Genomic DNA, 22,160 nt, shown 5'->3' on the forward strand with positions numbered 1-22,160 from the left:
CCTAATCCACGCAGTGATGTGGAGGATTTGTCTGAGTGGAGAGAACTAAGGTCATTATAATTAACTAAAACTAAAGTAAAACTAATATTAAGATGTGAAAAAAAAAAAAAAAACATTTTAGTTAACCAAAATAACTATAAAAACTAGACTTTAAATAAAATAAAACTGAAACGATTTTGTGAACTTCAAAAACTAAAATTAAAATGCAGGAAAAATCTTTAGTTTTAGTATCTGATAGTTTGGTTACAAAAAACAAGTATGTGTTTAAAAAGTTGTGTTTTTATTGCAATACCTGCCTCTGACATATGCCCTCCATATAGTAATCATTAAAAAGACTAAGGTTAACACTGAACTAGGGCTGCCACAAACGATTATTTTGATAGTCGACTAGTCACCGATTATTTTTGCGATTAGTCGACTAATCAGATCATCATCCACTGGACGTACAGCGTACAGCTTATTGCACCAGCAGCATCCGGTCTTATATAACTATCATTAGCTTACAGCTTGAAGTGTTTGTGCTAACTAAAAATAAAGACAAGATGGTAGTTTATTAATTTTTAATGAAATTTGCAGATTGTTTCGGTGAAGTTTAATAAACTCCTTGCTTTCTAAAATATAATGGGACAACGGAGTATATTCTCCAGCGTCTCACACTTCTGATAATCAGCTGTCTGCTTGACAGTTTTAGCTGTGCAAAAAACTATAACTTTAATCTCAGCCAAACCGATTTACTCAGGAACAAATAAAATACTAAAGAAAGCCAAACAATAACATTTTTAAGTTATCTAAGTGACTTATATATATATGTTTAACCTGACTAGCGAAAGACGGCGGTGGGTTTGAAAACGATTTGCCCAGAGTCCGGTGTTCTCACGGCTCTAGTTAGCCTTGCCCCCGCCTAGCTAACGAGCTAGTGGGTAACAGACGTCTCCGAAAACGTCGGAGCGCTTTTGAAAATATGCGGTGTCTTGATAAACTGAGCAGATATTTGAGGTTTACACAGCTACATTCTCGCCTGAAAATATGTTAAACGTTTATTTTGTGACCCAGAAAGAATAATAAGAGTAAAGTTAAAACTAACTAGCTGCCGCCATTGTTGACAACTGCGCTGGGCTGCGCTATGAATTCTGGGACACAGCTTCTTCTTCTTCGGGGTTTAACGGCAGCTGGCATCCTTGTACATGCAGTGCTGCCATCTTCTGTTTCAGTCCGTTATTACACTCTTAAATCCTACTACTCATTCCTGCGTCCTTTGTGATCTTACAAAGCTTCAAACGATGCGTCGACTATTAAATTAGTCGTCGACGATTTTAATAGTCGAATAATCGTGACTAGTCGACTAATCGTGGCAGCCCTACACTGAACCTAATAAAAACTAAAATGCAACATTTTCAAACAACAAAAACCAAACTGAAATAAGAAAACCCACTCTGGAAACTACCTGAAGCTCAACTAGATTCAAAACAAAAAAGGTTCTATTCAGCAGGTTTGATCTGCAGAAATGGTAGATAAAGTTTTTCACTTATTAGTCTACACCTGCAGACACACAGGAACGATAAAAAACATGGTTCTGCCTCACCTTCCTCCCACAGCAGTACCCCAGGCCCTGCATGACGGGATCAATCTCCGATTCGAACACCTCAGCCAGCTTGGAGCAGTACTTGTAGACGCGGGAGGTTTTGCGGTTGTACAGCCAGGCGTTGTTGAACATCAACCAGATGTCCTCTATATACTGCCACGGCTCCTGGTATTGCCCCGTGTCCAGCTTCCGCTTGATGGTCGACAGGTCCATGGGGTTCTTCACGATGTCAAAGTAGTCCTGGTTTGGAAGGGACGCCGTCCAGGTAAGAATGGCAAGTCAATGTAAAGTTCAGGTAGTTGAGAAAGATTTAGAAGCAGGGAGAGAGGAAAGAGCAGCGAGATGTGGGAGCATTTGATCACCCAAGGGAAGAGTTTGAGAGATGGGGGGAAAAAAAGAGTACGATCAAGGTCATCGTCGTCGTGGTCATCAGGTGAAGGTGCGATGACGGCGTCGCAGTCAACCAGGCGGGACCAGAGTAGGGAGAGAAGAGGGTGCAGGGGGACAATGTTGTTGAACGCTGTAGAGAAGAAGGTTCGCGTGCAAACAGAGAGACATGACAACTTCTGCCCTCCAGCTCTCTGCCTTGCACCCTACTTTAAAAGTCAAGTCCCTGTCTGTGCTGTCAGCTCATACACCCATTTAAACACTACCTAAAGATGACATGTAAACATAATGCAAATGACACCCAGTAATGTGACTGCAAAATTATTATTTATCAATTTGCTTTGGGAAGTATGTCGGCTCATTTTGCCACACAGCCGGGGGGAAAATGAGTCTCTGGGTTGTGATCAGGGTGCAAAACCAAGAAGAATAGAGCAGCGGCAAAAGCAACAAGGCAGACAGAGATAAACTGTTTCTAGCAGCCGAGTGGTCGGCGTCAGCTATGCTAGCAGCACGAGTGGCAATATGTTGGCTGAGTTAAAATCAACAGGGCTGAGGTGAAGCAAGTGAGTGTGAGAGGAGGGACGACTCTCTGGGTTGTTTTTCTTTTCCTGTCTTAGGCATTCTGCTTCTCCTCAAACTAAAGCACAGTTTGAAAGGCAGAGAGGGGTGTCAGAAGAAAGGAGGTCCATCGGCTCTGAGTGAAAACACTCACAAGAGGAAAAAAAAAACCTGATAAAAACAAACAAGCAGTGCCTAATTTCTATTACAGGGCCGAATATATATCACAGCAATGTGCTATATTTTGTTTTTTATTAATCCAAACTATTGTAAGTTACATTCCCCCCCCAAAAAAAAGAGCTGAATGGTTATTCAGCAGCAGAAAGTTACATCCCTTGAATGTGGGTGCTCCAGAAGGAGATGTGAGCCAACAGGCTTGCTAATCACTGCTGTTTATTAATGTTCATATTTGCAGTGGGAGGACAGACACAGTTGCTCCGATTCAGAGTAAAAACATCCTGAATCTTATCAAGTAGTCTTCCCTCCAAATTGGACCCACTGAAGGTCACCCACCTCTACACACTGCCCACCTGAACACCGTTACACTACTACTGGTGAGGAACTGAACTAGAAAGCTAGCAATGGGACACTACCACGATGATGATGATGATGATATATTAAAAAAAACATTTTTTGAAGCAATGCAACTTTAAAACTTGATGTCAAATGGCAACAAATTAAAATACATAAATGAAAGCGACTGGCTCGTGAACTGCAAATCATCCAGAGTGTATCCCGTGCAAAGTCTTTATTTTTAGGTATGTGTAATATTCTTTCAACTGTTTTTTTCTTCTTCTTATATTATGAAGTTTTTAAATATGGAGTTAAAATACATTTCAGCTGTTAATACCTTTTGATGTTGTTTCATATTAAATTTGCATTCATAAGAGCCACTGCTTTCATTTACAAATGGCAAAAAGTAGCATACAAATACAAACACGTAAACCTATGACATGCAGTGGGGGGAAAAAAAACAAACAAAAACCATTGAGGTAGGAGTACAAAGTAAAATTAAAGTGTGGAAAAAAAAAAACGAAAAGTATGAGAAAGAAAAATATTTAAGATGGAAGAAACAAAAACAAAAATAAGCTAAATTTTGAGAGGAGTTGAAGCAAAATGGCAGCCAGTGCAGTCCCTTACCAGGTTAGTTTTGTTACTAGTTCGAATACGTACGGGTATTCCCAGTAACTGGGGGTCCACCGGCTGACGGAAGGGAAGGGACTCCGGGTCCTGCCGGTACAGAGATTCCAGGGTGGGCATCAGAGCCTGACGCAGCTCCTCGGGCTTAAAAACTGGAAAAGGAGAATCAGTCAGGGAGTGGATCAGGGAGCGGTCAGTAACACCCCCCCCCCCCCCCCCCCCCCCAACTGCATTATTAAAAGAGGACGTCTTGTGCTCATTTCCAGCTCTGTGTGTTTATTCCGTAATTTATTCATTGTTCATTTTCTTTCTGTCTGATTGGGGGGGGCAATATTTCCTAAAAAGGGGGGGAAAGAACAGAACCACTATAATTCAGGAATAATGGGCGCAGGCTTAAGCAACAGCTTGCGTGAGCCTACCACTCATACATAATGCAATGTTTTGCATATTATTCTGTGGTATGATGCACAACACTGTTAATAAGCTACGACAGCCTTCGCTACTTCACATTCACAGGCCAGCACTGTCAGAAACAATGATAAAGTTCACAGAAGTTCATCTTTCTCCTCGAGTAGATTCATGTGATTTCAACTTATTTCTCTATGACAGTGCTTCACATGAGTCACAGTTTGTGGTTACACAGCTGTCACTGTGGAGATGCTACAGCTGTTAATCACTAACAAAGACAACAGTGGACGCTTACTTTTCTTCTTGCTCTGAGTGTTAGCTGGGGAGCTGTTGGTGGCTGCTGACCCTGACCCTTCCTCTTTCTTCACTTCTGGCTTCTTGTCTTCACTTGTCACTACTGACGATGACACACAAGATGAAGACGTGTCCATGGGCTCTCCTTTACACCCGTCTCCTGATGGCTTCTCTTTCTTTATCTGAGAGAAAGGTTTGTGTGTCAGTTAACAAATTTCTTTATCAGAATGAAGACTAAAATAAAACATCAGGAAGTTCATTTTGAAGAGCCTCACCTCTGGTTTCTCCTCCATCTTCACATCAGCTTGACCCTTTCCCATCTTCCCCTTGCCGTCTCCTTGAGCATCGGCTCCTTCGTCATCCTCTTCTTGTTTCTTCACCTCCATTTTCACATCTTCCTGGCTGGGAGCAGGGCCGTTGGCTGAAGCGAGCTGAGAGGTGGGATCAGTGCTGCTGGTGACTGATGCTGGAGAGCAAACCTGACCATCTGCTGTCAGAGAAGGCTTCGCAGATAGCTGAGGCAGAGCAGGCAGAGATGGAGTGAGGTTTAGAAAAGGCAAGTTAGAAATCACAAACGGGACACGTGCCATGTTATGTTGGGTTTACACAGTCATCTGCTAAAACTAAACATGATGATTTTTTTCCCATATTTCCTGTGAGTACAAAAAAATAAGAGTCAGATAGGGAACCAATTCAAAACGAAAGGCTCACAAAACTTAGTCTTAGGGAAAGAATGTGGAGTAAGAGCAGACAAAAGAAAGAAAGACTCTAATCTGCTCACCGGGGTCTGTGGCTGCTGTGATGGCACGTGAGCATTCTGATTCAGCACTGAAGAAGTCTGATTTGTTTGAGGGCCCGAGGAGGCCATGTCCCCAAGTGTCTGCTGTTGAAGGTGATTAGCTTTCTCAGAGTTCATCGTGTGCACTGATGGCTGCGGCTGCGGGGCTTGCTGTTGCTGCTGCTGAGGGTGCTGGGGATGGGGCAGCTGGGGTGTGCTGGGGGTCTGCGGCTGCGGGGTCTGACAACCAGGTAACCTCGGGGGCGTCTGATGGGGTTGAGGTGTTAAGCTGCGTGCTGGTGACGGGGAGTTTGTTCGCATAGGCGGACAATGAGGGAAAGCGTTGGACTGGTTGGAGGATGGAGGCAGGTTAGGCAGAGACCCAGTGCCACCAGCATTCACAGACCCCATAGAGCCTACGGGGGCTCCGGAGCCTGGAACAGAAGGGGCGGACTGGGGAGCGGGGCTGCTGGCTGGGTGGGATGGCGGTGTTGACATCTGGTTCTGATGCAGAGAGTAGGACACAGGATAATGTTTAGTCATCCTCTTTGAAACTTTATCATTCTAAACTTGTTACAAAGTAATGTCACTCTTCCACTCAGTCCTTACCGCATGCACAGCATTCTGTGTTCCTGACTGATTCATACCAACGGCACCAGCACCAGGACCAAGTCCTGGACTGGACCCAGGAAACTGGCCTGGAGGGAGGTACTGGTTCTGTAACGGTGAGGCGTTAGGCTGACTCATCCTCGTTGTTCCCATACCCATCTGGAAACAAAACAAGTCACGTAAAGTCTCATGTAAGCTCTTCTACTGCAGTTAGAGCTTTTCACAGCACATGAGTCAATAAATGATATTCATATGAACCCAAAGTAATGACAGAGAATGCAACAGTGATGCCAACCTGGTTCAGCGGAGCAAGAGGAGGCGTCGACCTCTGACCCATCGACTGCATCCCACCTATCTGACCAAACTGGTTCATTCCTAAAAAAAAAAAAAAAAAAAAAAAAAAAGGACAAAATCGAGGCATGTGAAAACACTTTTCACTGGGCATTGCTGTAACTTGCACTGTTTGGATTATGCAGACATATTAAAGAAAGTGATATAAAGAGTAAGTATTTCCTGGTCGTGGCAGCGTGTAATCTCATTTAAATTTGGCTCAAACTTTTTCTGAAGATGTTTAAGCCTTGGTTCACAAAGATTAGAGTGATAACCATATTAATAATATAGATTATCAGCAGTTTATATAAGGACATTTTTTTTGGTAGAAAGTTTGCTTAACATTTTTGTTAATTCAAAGTCTGTAGCTTTTTAAGATTTAACATAAACTCCTGGCAAAAAAAAAAATTGGCAAAAATGAAAACCACAAACAAAATTCGGCTCACCTCTGATGATTTGGGATGGCAGCAGAGAGAAAGAAATAAATATCTGCACATAATTTGGGTGAACCAACCCTCTAATGTAGCTCTCTGCTAAACATTTCCACAATGGGGGAAAAGCCATATCTACTTCCTGATTTCTAAATTTTTTTAAATACTGGTCTAGAACTCCTGTCTAAAATAAATACAGTATATGACATTTACTCAAGAATCCATTGATTTTAAGTCATTTATACTTGTGTACCTGCTGGATTCTGCATCCTGTTGACCATCTGATTGGGGCCGGGTGGTCTGACCATGGATGGATCAAGGTGAGGCCCATCTGACAGAGCAATAACGAGGAATCAAAGTGAGCTCCTTGTCTACTTCAAAATTACGCCTTTGCCTCTGGACTACATTTCATTTTTGAGAAGGAAATTTTGTGTTTTGTATCTTGTACCAGGCAAAGATGTGACAGGTGGCAATCAGTTTGATTATTTGTATGCCAGCAGTATTTGTAGACGAGTGTCTGACTGAAGTAATAACATAATGTTTACTCACTAGGTGGTTGCCCCGGCGGCATGGGAGGTTGTCCCATGCCAGGAGGCCCCTGTGGGAGGCCCGCAGAGGGTATGCCAGGCTGGCCAGGCATGATGCCCTGCTTCTGGAGCCGCGTCCTTCTCTTCTCTTCCAGCTCTTTTTGGATTTTGTAGATCTTCTCTGCCAGCAGGTGGTAGTACTCCGCCTAGAAGAGTCGCAGCAAGCGGATTTTACAGGATAAATCCCAACAGCACATAACACTAATGTATGTAAAGTTATTTTTTCTATATCTGCCAACTAATAGTCACACTGGATTCTTACCCTGCTGTTGGCTGACTCATACATATCCCCCTCTACTTTTCGAGCGTAAGCCACCAGATTATCCATCCGCCGGTCCTTCAGTGCAGCTGGGTCAGGAGTGGGGAAGATGGCCTGCACACTGCTCAGATACACACACACACGAATAGGAAAAATGTGCATCTACAATTACGTTCACACTGACTGTTGGAAATAACTTGTTTATTCATTTCATTGCCTCTGTTCTGTTGGAACGTTTGCAGGACACGACAGACTCACAGCTTGTGGACAAGGTGGTTGCGGAGGTCTTGTGTGATGTCTTCATGCCAAGACTTCCTCATGCCTCCAGCAGAAGGTGAAGTAGCCGTGGGCAAGGAACCAAGGCTCCCCACACCATCATTCATCAGACTGAGAGAAATGACAGATGAGTTAGTTAAGGTCTCAGCCAGCGCAACCCGAATGAAAAAGTAGTAAATAGATGTGGCCAATGAAAGGCAGTCTGACCTCTGCGCGTTCATACAGTTGTGCAACATGGCATCTGGCAGTAGCGAGGAATGCTGGTTGGAGGTCTGCACCCCAACTCCACCGTTCACTCCCATAGAGTTTCCCCCTGGAAAGAGAGGGTTTTGGAGTTAGAATAGAAAATAGGAAGTAGACTAGTGTTTACCTTAGATTTTAGAGTGTACTCACACTACACTGTCTATATCGTGCCCTATCACATTTGTCTGATAAAGCCAGGTTGGTCTGACTAGTGCGATCACCGATCCCAGTACACGGTTCAGTTGGACCCATATATGGTACGCATCTGGTGTGATCGCTAACCACGCCAAAGCATAAAAACGTCACGTTTTTACAATGACAGCTGGCACCATGGAAATCACTGTTAAATAATTAGCAAACCTTTAAGGCACGTGAAAAGACCGTTTCTCACCGTTTATAAGAACGTCTCAGCTTGAGCCACAAAAATCACATTGTGCTCTAAAAAAAAAAAAAACACTCCTTGAAAGTATGTATGTGAGTGAGTGAGTGAGTGAGTGAGTGAGTGAGTGGAGCCGAGATGCCCAGACAAACTGAAGTGTACTTGGGTCTGGATTGTTAAGTACAGTGTGAATATAGGCGGGGAAGAAATACAAACGATGTTAGCATAGACTGTTGCATTCAGCGTCACTGAAATGTAAATTAAACTTCAGTGGAGAACTGTAAAAGATTAAGGAGGAACTAAAGAACACTCAGCATTCACCAAAGACTTGTAAAGTTACATGTTTAGGCCTCTTTCATAACACCTGAGGCAGCGCCAGCAACTGATGAGAAGTTCTGAACAACTTTAAACAGCTCATTCGAAGTTTCCGAAAAGCTCTACTTAAACATTACAGGGCTGCTTAAGTTGTTCCCCAAAGGTTAAGGACATCATATTCCTAGCAGGTTTCTATATACTAACCCATGCTGTTTACAGTCCTAATCCCGGGCTGTCCCTGCAGCCCCTGGTTTGGCACGCTGGCCTGCGACGGCTGCTGTGGCATCTGGTTGCCCTGGTAAGTGAGGCCCAGTGCAGCATAGGCTCTCTCTATGGAGCTGGGGTCGATCTGGTTGGTAGGGTTCAGGTTCGGTGCGTTGGACTGTCCTCCTGGCACACCTGAACCCAAGGAGTTCACTAAACCCACCCCAGCACTGTTGCCCAGAGCTGTGGCAACAGGAGAAAGAAACAGAGGTAACGAGAGATGAGTATCGTGAATTCTAGCCCACTGTGATGCACTTTATTGTTTAAATTAGAAATAATAATTAATTAAGGAATTAATGTGCAGATACAGCCAAAGTCTGAAAAGGACTCACGCTGCTGATTCCTCTTGTCCCCAGCATTTTTCAGTGGCAGACAGACAGGACAGTCGTGTCGTGTGCAGTTCTTCCAATGAGAAATGATCTGTCTGGATGAGGCACAGTGTGCCACTGGAGGAGAAGACAAGAGTGAGGAAATGTTTTAGAAAAGGAAATAAAAGATGAAGAGTAAAAAAGATGGGAGAGCAAGTGGAGGGAAACGGTGTGTGAAGAGTGAAGGGAAGAGATGATTAACATGACAAGGATGAACAAAAAAGCAAAATAAGAGCCAAAAGGTAATAACTTATTATATGAGTCACTCAGTAAAACAAAACTACGTCCAGATGGAGACTCGGTGAGACAAGGAGAGGAATTACAGTAAAACAGCCAGCTGAAGAGAAAATAACTCATCCTGATAGAGAAAAACTGGGAGGCAAACCAACAGGGATTAAAAGAAAATATGTAAAAGAACAAGAGAAGGGGAAAAAAGTGTTGCAGATGCATGACACCATCGTGTTTATGAGATAAACCACACACCATATAAACTAGCCATCGGTGTAATTCAGCAGACTCACCCTGGCAGGACTTGCCAAGCTGGCAATGAGTCATGTGGTTCAGCACGTTCTTCATGGTGCGACAGTGAGGCAGGTTGCACTGTCGTACCTCTCCGTTGGCCTGCTCCCTCCGCTGGCATTTGTGCGCGTGCAGCAAGAGGACCAACTGCTGTTGAATCAGCTTCCGCTTCTCGGGGTCTGCAGTAGGAGGTGTGGCGCCGGGTCCCGCCCCCACAGCATTGAGTCCAACCTGCACCCCTCCCACTGCTGCTGCTGCCCCGCTGACCGACACACCGCCAACTGGTCCAGGCTGCTGCTGCTGAGTCGTCGTCTTAGGATGGAGAGTAGAAAAGAGGCACAGGCCACATTAATAAGATTATCCACCACAAAATGATCACTTTCAGTAACCAATCTTATAACAGTTGAGCACCTAGCAGCTAAAGATCCATGCTGCAAGAAGTCTCCGAGCATGGATCTTTGAAACTGCAGTTTTTGCCATAAGTTTCAGAAGTTTAATACACTCGGTAAGATCAGGTACTTGATTCAACAATCAGTAAACTAATATGGGAAGAAATGAGGAAAAAGTCTACTTCTGAATAATGCTTTCAGCTATTTAATAATTAAATACAGCAGAAGAATCTAAAGCACGAACGAGCCTGCTGAAAAGCACAAAAAAGGCCAGTTTTTAATTAGAGCCAAATGGTATACAGCATAATAAGTAACTCTGTAATGTAACCGCAGCAGAGCAGGTGACAGCGCCCAGCTGACTTCTGATCATCTCTCTTGGCTAATGATGATCAGTGCAGAACATCCACCTGCTCATTTAATTGGAAATGTGAATGAACTCAAAAATTGGGGGCAGCTCTTACACTCAAACACACAGACCAAGTTAACAACCTGCAGTGAGTCACTGCTATCTGACACTACACTCCTGAGGCTTTTGGTTGATCTTTATGATGATTGATCTCTGTGAGATAGGTGGGATTATTATAAAGGTGATCTGAGCTACTTATTTACCAAAAACTCTCTCCACCACAACTGTGTTGATTAAGATAACACGGGACACAGTTATTTAGCAGAGGCAGCCCATCTTTTCTAAAGAGGTAATGACAAACCAAAAACAAACTGGAAGTCATCAATGAGACCTACAAGCTGACTGAAGCCAAGTGTGGAGACTGGGTGCTGAAATCGAGTCAGAAATATGACCCCATCCCAGTCTGACAACGCACCAACAAAAATGGGGAAAAATGACATTCAAAACTTTTAAACCCCCTCTCCCCAGTGACGTGTCAGTTTTCTTTGGAAGAGCCCAGCACATAAAAAAATCACAGCTTAGCTGCACTAACTTGCAGTATATTTCTTGCACTGACTTAATAAATGCAACTCTGTCAGGGAGTATGACAGATGGTGTTAATTATTTGTTCAGCGTGGTTTGTAGACAACTTAAACCAAAAAAAAAATTTTAACAGAGAGGACTTTTACACGAACCCTGGAAATGTGCAGCCAGAAATCAGCAGGCTTGAGCAAATTTGTCATTATCGGCAGACGTTTTAAAAGGTACCTGAAAACTGTGACGGAAACCTCGAGCTGTACTACGATGGGGATAAGGGAAATTTTTGGGGGGAAATAAATAAATAAAATCATTTCAGGTCGAGTCATGCAAGTTTTTAAAAATTATTATTATTATTATGTGTCAGCAAGGCTCAGTGTCAATGTCATCTCAGCTGCTACACTGTCTGGAAGGGAGTAAAAGACTTCTTGTACGACTGCCAGTGAAAGGCCAATATTTGAAACAAAAAAATGCTCATCTGGACACTGCCTTTCTGAGTAATTAAAGGCACAAAATAAAACAAATTCCCATCTGGCTCTCAAACTGATCTAGTTTATAAGACACATCATCTAATCGCCTCTGATAGGATGTGTTGCAAATGACAAATCTCAAAAGCTGTGCAATCATAAAGTCAATGTAAAGTTACTGAAGCAGTTCTGTAAAGAATAAGGTAAAAAGTTTAGGCTCTCTGGCGTCTACTTTTCCACCTCCATACATTTGCCAGTTGTCAATATTGGAGGGAAAAAAGCACCGGAGGCAACGAAAGTTGGTTTTCAGCTTTCAAAGGATATATTTAATACAGTAAGGATGACTGTGAAATACCCTCAACACTTTTTCTTCCAATCTGAATCTCATTCAATATTTGGTTTTACTTTGAATCATTCAGAGTTAAAATGTGTGTTTAATTTGCAGTAAGGGCCAAAAGGCTCCTATATGGGCTACAGAGTTTTAAACAGAAGAAAAACCAACAAATCCTACCATCCCAGACATGCCTTGACCCGCTGGTGTCTTCTTCTCCATGCTAAACTGGGCAGCCATATTGCTGGGGAGGCCTGCTTTATTCTGGAGCTGTGGGCCCAGCCCTGCTCCAGGCATCCCCTGGCCAGCGGTCTGGCCGTACGGACCGCCATAGGGGCCCGCGTTGGCCATCATATTCATCTGGAGAGCGGTGGAGAAAAGGGTGAGGGGGTTTAAAATGAAAAGAGGGGGAGGAGGAGACAAGACAATGTAAGAAAGAAGTGTGATAATAAACAGTTTAAAAGGTTACTTTACTTTTCACAACATGTACTATAACCAGACAATCAACACATGTAGTCACCTTTTAAATAACATGACTGTCTGGTTACTGTACTTCACCTCCCTCTCCAAAATAAACTAACGACACAGACATGATTTATTGCCACCTCTTCGACTTGGAAAACAATTTCAGTATCAGCGATGGTCTTCAGCATCTGGCCAAACTATTCTCTTATCACAGCACCAAATCACGGCCTAAACTTCAGTGAGAGTGAGCCTTTAGTACCAGCACTGTGAGGTGGGTGGTAACCTGCTGCCATGTGTAAGTGTCTAATTGAACTGCTGATCCCTACTTACAAGCTCAGAGAGAAAATAAAGCAATTTACTGGGTTTAACAGTGCGATTTCAAACAAAGCTGCAGGCCTGTTACTCTTGAGAAAAAGTCCCAGAGACGCAAACTAACGCAAAGAAGTAATCCTTGTTTAAAACCATTTAACCGTCTTTTCCGATAACGTCTTTACGCCTCTAGAATAAAAATCACAATCATCATGTGGCTAACAAGTCACCAGCAAGTGGGTTAACCATCGATACCACAGAGTAAACTGTGATGCAGCTGTACATCCAACATGTAACCGCATTTCTATCTGCACCTGTGCTGGAGAGGAGTAGTTTTATCCGAGTGGCAAGTGCACAGCTTCATCTGCCTACAGCTTTCCATGCTCTAATCAGACATATACCTCCAGGCTTCAGCAGTAATTTCAAACTTTCATATTTTATATCCATGTGAGGAATTGAACTCTGACAGGTACATCCCAAAACTGTTTAACCTGCCAGTTTGACCAGTTCAATCTCTTTGAAAAATAGTATTTTAAACACAAATGAGACCTGCTTTGAGTCTGCCTACCTTGTTCAGTGCTCCAGGCTGCTGTGGTCTCATCCCTGCCTGACTCCCGGCTCCCATTTGCTGACCGCCTTGCTGCTGATGTTGTAGGCCATCTGGCAAAAGATTACTGTTGCTTCCCATGCCAGCACTGCCGGGGTAGCCCATTCTAGGTGAGCCATTAACAACCTGGCCCCCCATCAGCCCCTGCTGAGGCTGCTGTCCACCATTACCCTTCTGGGCTCCCACCATAGCTGCTGCCCGATTGTGCGCTCCAACCATGCTGACCTGCTGTATTAATCCAGCTTGCTGCGGCTGGCTCTGGGGAGGCATGCCTTGAGGTCCTCCAGGGGTAACGCTGACACCCCCCATCATCCCCATGGATGCCCCAGATGGCGTGCTATTAGAAGTGGGGCCACCCTGCTGTGGTGCTGCTACTGCACGCAGGAGCTCAGACAGCTGCTGGTGTTTTGCAGCTGCATCCTGACCACCTCCTCCTCCGAGGCTGCTGTGGAGTTGACTGGCATCCCCTCCGTTAGTCAATCCCAATTCCGAAGAACTGATGAGCTCGTCTGGGAGGTCATGCTCCAGTTCAAAGAGTGAACCGAAATCTAGGCATACAGGAGGAAAAACAGAATTATTACCAGCCAGAAAACTAGAGATTTTGTTAACAGGGTTTTTGTGTTTTGTTTTTAATAATCAACTATTAGAGTGTATAGGCAGGAAACAAGACCAGCACTAGCTGCCTCTCACAGCCTGGACCTCTCCCCAGAGCCCCAGTTTGTGGTTTGCGGGATGCCACACATGGAGTCGGGACAAGGCGAGAAGCCGCAGAGGTAAACAGTGCAGCACCTTGGAAGGTGTGTGAATTTGAACTGCAGTTCTATGGTTCAGAGGAACAAACTGCAGAGACGTGGAGGAAGTCATATCTACTGCAACAGGAGGCACATTAAAATCATAACCTGTTTTTAAGTAGAAATTTCATTTAAAAGTGACAAGAGCATTACCTACATTTTTATGGTAGTTTATGAGCTGTTGGCACCTCACTAAACTTGAAATTCCCTTAATGACTTCTCACTTTTTGGATCAAATACTTCCAAAGATTTCACTGCGCATCGCATGAATGTATTTGCACTAACAGATCCAACTTCACATACGAGGTGATACACGTCCAGTTGCTCTGCCTGCGACACGCTTTGTTGTTATTATATATAAAAAAGTGAGCTGCACCAAGTGCGGCGCAGCGTCGCCGTGTAGCCAAACAATGGGGACAGAGAACCAGAATGGGCTCTGATAGTACGACCAAAGAGCTAAAAGGAAAAAGGCCTCTGAACAAAGGGCACCAAAGAAGATATGTCGAAGTCTGTGGCTTGCTTACTGTTTCGTTTAAACCCGGCAGCAGTGAGAAAATTAACAAAGCTGTAACTTCTGCGGGACAAGAACGCTCTGCCTAACTTATTCAAGTCGAACAATAGCTAGCTTGTATATAACAATAGTTTATTAAAAACCCAGTATGTTTAGCGCTAAAGACACAATAATCATACCGCAAATGGTATTTCTCTCTCTAGAGTCACTGGTTATCGACTGATACTCAAAAGACTTGTTTCATTGAGGTTTTTGTCTTTGCTAACCAGATGCAGGGCTCAGTTGAGCCGGTCTGGTGGGTTTATCTGCCTAGCTACTAGCTAGCTGCTCGGCTACCCTCACTTTCTCTTAAAGCTGCCTCGGAAAAACCCCATCTTTCTCTAGTTTTTATCGGGATATCCAAGAAGCCTGGTGCTTAATGTGTCGGCACTTTAATTCTTCAAACTACTCAATTCAAAACTACCTCTACAACTTGAAGCAAACCGGGCTGACTCGCCTCTTCCATTGTTTGGAGGTGGACCCTAATAGTTGCTGCTAGCTAGCCTGTTGAGGCTAACGCATCAAAACACAAGTGCTGGAAAAGTTGTTCCTGTCGCCACAACTATTACCATGTTCCCCGATTAGCGGCCAAAAACTCTCGGATTAAGACTTTAAAAAATAAACAAACAAACAAACTCCCCAAGACAACAACATGTTGCTGTTCGCAAGCAGCAACTTTTGAGCATGTCAGTCAAAGCAACTAATGCAACTCTGCAGGGACTCCGAAAACTGACCGGCAATTTACACACACCTCACAGTGAAGCTGGTTTATATTTTATCCAGCCTTAATAATGCATGCCAAATATTTACCATTTCCATCACTGGCAGACACCGAGAGAGCAGGAGAGGACAGCTTGGGCCTCTTGGCTGAAGGCGGGCCGGACTCCAGAACATTATCGGCCATATTTTTTTGGAAGAATTAAAAATAAAACGCTTTAGATCCACGGAGGGCAAATGCAATCCCCCACCCCCTTTCTTTGCGTCTCCCAGTCCTTTTAAGCAACCTTTCTGATCGTTCCCCCACCGCTCGGGGGGGACGGTAGGGGAGAGAGGCACAGCAGTGTTGAGTTCTTTCAGTTCTCCCCTCTCGTTTTTATTCCTCTGCAGATATCAGTCCCCCTCCCCAGTCGGAGATTTTGTTTCTTCACAGATTTGAGCAGCAGCAGCAGGAGGAGGAGGAGGCGGCGGAGGTGGGAAGGTGGAGTCGGCAAAAAAGGCAAGCGTGCGGCCCTCTGACAACCTCATGTAGCCTCTTCTGCGACACAAAACCCGTCCCAAGATCTGTCCTCCGGGCTGTACTCAGTCCTGCCCGGCATAGTCGGCGGAGAACATCTCCGTTTCAAATCCGAATCGCTCCAAGCCGGGTGGAGAGCAATTTGTCAGGGCACAAAAAAGACAACTGCGATCCAGCAAACAGAAGCCAGGAGTTGTTTTTTTTTTCCTCCTTTCTTTCAGTCTCCTGTGTTAACTCCAGGAGCCAAGCTCTCTCATGCAACAGATTTCTCTCCTCCTCTCTGATCGGACCTCTCTCAGTGCCACCGATTTCCCTCAGAAGTAAAACAAGGCAGTGGACACGGTTAAAGTTGCACTACAAACAACCTGCACCAGTTTTAAAGTAGCTGAAGAAATTAGTCAGCTGCACAGAGAGGACGACACGCCGGGCTTACGGTTTCTCGGGTAAAAAATAAGTCTATCGCGGCTGTATATGTCTCACTACATATAACCCAATGATAGAATTCGTTGTGTTCTGCATGTACATGCCGACTTGTTTGTGCACTTAAGTGTTTGACCATGCAAAAGGCACTGTAGTCAGAAAGAACAGGACTCGTATTGCACGTAGTGGTTGTTGCAACCCGCTTGCGCGAGATGTCTTGCAGTCAGCACGGCTGCAAACAGAAGATCTTCAAGACCAAAAAAGAAGGGGAAAAAAAAAAATCACAGTTCTTGTGCAATCTCCCCACATGCACACTTTATCTCTCCGTACACTTCCCGAGGACGATCACAGCGCAAATTTCCTATCAGCGGGCAGTCAGATTGATCCAATCAGTATTTTTCCTCTCTTGCAGAGGACGGTCTGTTGGGTTACTTATCTTGTGCTCCACAAGAGGTTCCTCTCCTGGTATTTAAAAAAAAACACTTTAGAGAAAAAAACCTCAGATTAAGTCACAAATATCGTCGCTTTTAAGGATGTCTTGGCCACGCGTGGAGGAGGAAAAAAGAAAGAAAAGCTCTGAAGCAAAAGCAGAGGATCAACGGCGACTGGAGAAAAATTGATCAAAATCTGACGGCTATTTCGGAAGCGGAAAGCTTCAGATCGGCACAATTATGTTGACACCCCCTCCTCCTTGAAATATTTTTGGCTGACAAAATCCTCTCATTGACTCTTTGTGATGGTGAATGCTCCCCCTCCGCGTTGATCCTGGCAATTTTCCCCCCCTTCTCTTTAAACCCGTCTTTCTTTCCACCTCTCTCTTCTGCCCGGCAGCAATTTATTTATATAATTGTCTATGCGGGCTCTCTCCTTCCTCCGCGACGGACACATTATGATTTTTCATGTTGATGTTTTCCCTCCTCTCTTTTTTGGCAGGTTTTTCCCCCCCTCGTTATGAGACACAGTCCTCTTCCGCCTCTCCTCCCCGTCTCCGCTCCGCAAACACCCCCTTCCTAGGATTTTTTCGGAGTATTTCCTTCTCATGCATACATATACACATATATATGTCACCGACTCGGTTTTTCCCCCACTGACGTCTTATCGGTTTTCGTGACGCTTTTTCTCCCCGGATAGCACGGACAGGATTCGGGCACTCTTTCGTCCCCCGGCGGTTCCCGGAGCGGCTGTCGTGGGTCGCGGAGTCGCTCCTTCTCTCGGTTATCTCCTTCTGTTTCTGACGGTCTGTCCGCACAAACAAAATGGCGGCTTGTTGTTTCTACTCCTCTGATACGGGGGGAGGGTTTGAGGTACAGCAACATTAGGCGTGAAAGGGGGGAGGAGGGAGCGCGCGACGACGGGAAGAAGAGGTTGTCTTCGTAAATGTTCGGGAGTGTCCGGAAACCGGTTCTGGGCTCCTTTTTTTCTCCTTTTTTTCCCTTTTTTCTGAGGATTTTTGCCGATTTCAATCTGCAGAGGACAGTGGCGCTCCACTTTTATCTCAGTCAAATACAGCGGCTTTCACTACAGCGAAAGTGGAGAGCGACTTATTTGACAATAATATTGAAAAGTACAGTTTTTAAACAGGGGTGCGTCCAGAATTTTTTGGTGGCCATATAGGGGCCGCTAAAAATATTGGGGTGGCACACCAAAAACAGAATTTACAGTTTTATTGTGCTGTTGTCAAATATAGGTTACTTGAAAAACATGGCAACAAAAAGAGAAAATTCATTATATGCCTAACTTAATTTCCTGCTATTATTGTTGATATCACTGAAAATAGGTACATAGATAAGATTTTGAAATCTTATCTGGTTTCATCCAAGAAGAGCTTTGAATGTCCTTCAAGAAGCTTGGAGAAGTATTTCTGAAGACTACTTAAAGAAATGACAAGAAAGCTGCCTCAAAGTGATTAGACTTTGAGGTCGTACCATATATTGATTTTCAAGCTCATTAGAATCACAGACATCCTGTTTTTGCCTTATATATTGTTTTTACATGTACGTTTGCACATGTTTCAATAAATTCCCGCACTTATTTCCCATTTTTCTAAGCAAAAGAATATAAGGGGCGGCTAACATTTACACATTAGTGTTTAATGAAATATTCTAAAATAACTTTGATTCTATCCCCAAAAGTTGATTCTGTTCATCTGGACGTAGCGTTTTCAGTGGGAGAAACGTTTCATCACTCATCCAAGTGATTTCTTCAGTCTCAGCTGACTGCAGGTTTCCCCAACCTTATAAACAGATAGATCAAAGATACTTGGATTCTAATAAAATGGCGAATTCATTAAGTGTTTTCTGTTACAGAGACAATACACTGCTAAAAAAAAGTATCATGTGATTACTCCAGAGATATCAGTGTGTCCAGTTATCAAACAGAAACCACTGTGGATCCAGTTCACCTTCCTTGGTGCAAATGAAAGTGACAACAGGTGCTCTGAAGAGCCAATAAAAAAGGAAAGGGTTTGCAGGTGGTGGCCACAGACCACTGCTGGTGATGAGAGATGAGAGCAGGTTCAGACTGAGCACATGTGACAAATGTGTGCTTCTGGAGACACCGTGGGAAACCTGCTGTCCCAACATCATATGTGCAGTCATGGATCTGCCAGTGGTGAATACCAGTTGAGTTCCACAGCGCAGGTATGTGAACACAATCCCAATAGCAGAATAATAACCCCTTTAAATTTTCATGAAATCTTTAACATCACAGCCCTGCATCAATAAATCTAAGCATGCTATTTAGCAGAAAAGAGTTAATATTACTTAATAAACATTTAAAAAAATCTTATAAAATATTTAATCATGTACAGTTTTGTCACAAATACATTTTTTTTCTCTCATTTGGCCGATTTGTGCTGGTTGCATTTCAGCTTTTTCAACACAATTTGCATATTTTCATTGGTTTCATGGGTGTAGCTGGACAGAACGACCAATTGGCACAGATGCAAACTACCTGCCTTCATTGCAGCAAGACCCAGATTAGGCTGGCATTTAAACTACCAACAAACAACCTCCAGTCCTCTGCATTGTAACAACCCATTGCACTCAAAAGACCTTTAACATCAACACAAAGATAAAATCATCATCCACTTGGACGAATGGAATAAGATCATTCTCAAAAATTTGATTTCTGGAGGCAGGGGGTTTTTCCTCACTGAGGCGACAGTCGCTTCCTTTGGCACATCTAAATCTCATTCCAGTCATTTAACTGTGCCTGAGTGAATAACTGGGAGACAGATGAGCTGCTAGAAGACGGATCTTCAAAGTCCCCATCATTACAATGTCATGCATCTGGAGACAAGACACTCTCACCACCTTTTTTTCCTCCAAATATTATTAACGTTAAAACTGAAAAAAGAAAACAAAAGGCATATGGAAATATTTATCACATTGATAAACACCAATCCATATTAAAATAAAACCTTTTTTGTAACTAAGTATAACAAACAAGATGTTAAACTACATAAAACTTTTCCTTGTTTCTAAAAACCCCCAAACATATCAGGTTATACCAATTGGCTTTTTTTAAAAAACAAAACAAATCAAGTTCAAAAGAGGTCTCCAAATATTTTCTGGCTTTTACAATAAACAGTCCCAATCTAAAGTTTAAGACCACTTGAAAAATGGAAAAAAAATCATATTTTGCATGGTTGGCTCTTAACAAGGTTCCAAGTAGAGCTTCAACATGCAACAAGAAGAATTGGGAGCGAGACGAAACATTTTTTTGAGCATGCAATTTATTGAAAACAGCGCTTAAATGGAAACAAGCTGTTTTACAGCTGCTTAAAAGGCAGTATTTTTAGTGTGTTATTCCGAGGTGTGAGTTCAGCATCTGTGTTATAGCACAAGCTGATTTCCAATCCTCTGCTCAGATTCCAAATCTACGTTCTATGGATTTAACTCATGTTGTGAACTGATGAGAATCAAATTTTACATAAATAAAATTGTAAAACATCTTTTCTTATTAAAAAACAAAACATCCAAGACAGAATCAAAACACTAAAAAAGGAAATTGACAATATATTGACTGAAGAAGTGGAAAAAAAACTTTTTGAAACAGGATTATTATGAGAACGGCCCAAAAGCAGCTAGACTGTTAGCACGGCGTCTTAGACAGCAGCAAGCTGCTAATACAATTCACAAGATTAGGGACCCATCTACAAATAACTTGCAGTATAGCCAGGAAGCAATAGAAGAAACATTTAGGAAATATTACCAAAACTTGTATAAACAACCATGTTCCTCAAATAAAGACAAAAAAACTGCTTTTCTTAACTCCCTAGACTTACCACATATTGGTACGCAGCAAAACAGCAAACTAACTGCCCCCATCAGTCATGAAGAAATATCTAGAGCAATTTCAAGACTTAAAGCTAATAAATCACCAGGGGCCGATGGGTTTCCCTCAGAGTGGTACAAGAACTTTAAGGAGGAGTTGATACCAATGCTTCAATCATCATTCAATCATACCCTTGCGGAGGGTGTAACCCCTCTCTCATGGAGAGAGAGGCGATTATCTCAGTAATCTCTAAAGAGGGAAAAGACACAGAATATTGTAACAATTACAGACCCATATCGGTACTTAATGTGGACTACAAACTATACACATCAATAATTGCTAAGTGATGGAGGAGCTGCACAAGACAATAAGCAACCAGCAGAACTCCCATCCAAACGCAGTGCACATTATAGCTGGGGACTTCAACCATGCTGATTTAAGGTCAGTATTCCCCAGATTTGAACAGCATATTAAATGTGCAACGAGGGGGGAAAATACATTGGATCAAGTTTGCAGATGATACCACCGTGGTGGAGCTCATCTCAGGGGGAGATGAGACGGCGTACAGAGCTGAAGTTCAGAGGCTGTCAGATTGGTGTGTAGATAACAACCTGGAGCTCAATACCACCAAGACAAAAGAACTGGTAGTTGACTTCAGAAGGAGGAAGTCCGAGCTGCAGCCTGTCAGCATCAACGGGGAGTGTGTGGAAAGGGTCTCCAGTTTCAAGTTTCTGGGTGTGCACATAGACACAGACCTCCAATGGAGCTCTAACACCTCTGAAGTCTTAAAGAAGGCCCAACAGCGTCTCCACTTTCTGAGAATCATCAGAAAAATGGACCTGAAGAAGGAGCTGCTGACCGTCTTCTATCGCTGCTCCATTGAAAGTGTGCTGACATATTGCATCGGTGTGTGGTTCTCCAGCTGCACCACAGCACACAGAAAGGCACTCCAGAGGGTCATCAATATGGCCCAAAAAAATCATTCGGCATCTTCTTCCCTCCCTGAAGGACCTGTACAGCACTCGCTGTCTCAGGAGGGCACGCAGCATCCTACGGGACTGCACACACCCAGGACACCGGGTGTTTAAGCTGCTGCCATCTGGCAGGAGGTTCAGGCTGCTGAGGTCCCGAACAAATAGACTCAAGGACAGCTTTTACAACAGGGCAATAGCCCTGATCAATGCAAATAGCTGACCTGACTGGCTACCTGCCTGGACTTTGTTAGGGGGGAGGTAACAATGTTTAAAACAATAACAATAATAATATTTATATTTATAACAAGGTGCAATAATAATTAATGTGCAATAATAACAGTGTGCAATACACATACACTTATTCTTCTTTTTTATACTAAGTTAATATACTGTGTTGTGTTGTTTGTGTTGCGTTGTGATGTGTCATATCGTGTCGTGTTGTGTTATATGTAGTGCCGACGTAGGACAGTTTCCCAATTTCATTGTACTACTGTACTATGTATGACAATAAAGAGTTATCTTATCTTGATATGGGGCAATTATGACAGATTTAATTAACGAAGACCAAACTGGCTTTATCTCAGGACGTAGAACTCAAGATAGTATAAGAAGGACCCTCCAGGTAGTTAATTCGATACAAACAAAAAAGGGCAGTGCGGCCCTAGTAAGTCTGGATGCAGAGAAGGCTTTCGACAG

At 43.4% G+C, this 22,160-nt stretch overlaps 1 protein-coding gene across 4 annotated transcripts in view; it reads right to left on the reverse strand.

Moving 5' to 3' along the window:
- The window catches only part of ep300b (EP300 lysine acetyltransferase b), a 32,140-nt gene extending 14,634 nt beyond the window's left edge, over positions 1-17,506 (reverse strand). For 2 of the 4 annotated variants that reach the window (XM_005752254.1, XM_013915704.1), the window contains exons 1-18: positions 15,369-17,506; positions 13,179-13,765; positions 12,017-12,196; positions 9,730-10,039; positions 9,173-9,286; positions 8,781-9,023; positions 7,847-7,952; positions 7,622-7,750; positions 7,367-7,484; positions 7,067-7,250; positions 6,771-6,848; positions 6,052-6,131; positions 5,757-5,915; positions 5,151-5,651; positions 4,645-4,884; positions 4,371-4,551; positions 3,701-3,819; positions 1,583-1,822 (exon numbers count right to left, since the gene is read on the reverse strand). In XM_005752254.1, the coding sequence (XP_005752311.1) occupies positions 1,583-1,822; positions 3,701-3,819; positions 4,371-4,551; positions 4,645-4,884; positions 5,151-5,651; positions 5,757-5,915; positions 6,052-6,131; positions 6,771-6,848; positions 7,067-7,250; positions 7,367-7,484; positions 7,622-7,750; positions 7,847-7,952; positions 8,781-9,023; positions 9,173-9,286; positions 9,730-10,039; positions 12,017-12,196; positions 13,179-13,765; positions 15,369-15,462 (3,663 nt within the window). In that variant the 5' untranslated portion in view covers positions 15,463-17,506. Of the gene's footprint in view, positions 1-1,582; positions 1,823-3,667; positions 3,820-4,370; positions 4,552-4,644; positions 4,885-5,150; positions 5,652-5,756; positions 5,916-6,051; positions 6,132-6,770; positions 6,849-7,066; positions 7,251-7,366; positions 7,485-7,621; positions 7,751-7,846; positions 7,953-8,780; positions 9,024-9,172; positions 9,287-9,729; positions 10,040-12,016; positions 12,197-13,178; positions 13,766-15,368 lie in introns of all 4 variants that reach the window. The other 2 variants (XM_013915703.1, XM_013915702.1) reach the window with 1 other exon arrangement.
- Between the last annotated feature and the right edge of the window lie 4,654 nt (positions 17,507-22,160).

Source organism: Pundamilia nyererei, unplaced genomic scaffold, assembly GCF_000239375.1.
Source record: "Pundamilia nyererei isolate P.nyererei 1_Seehausen unplaced genomic scaffold, PunNye1.0 scaffold00350, whole genome shotgun sequence".
NCBI lineage: Eukaryota > Metazoa > Chordata > Actinopteri > Cichliformes > Cichlidae > Pundamilia > Pundamilia nyererei.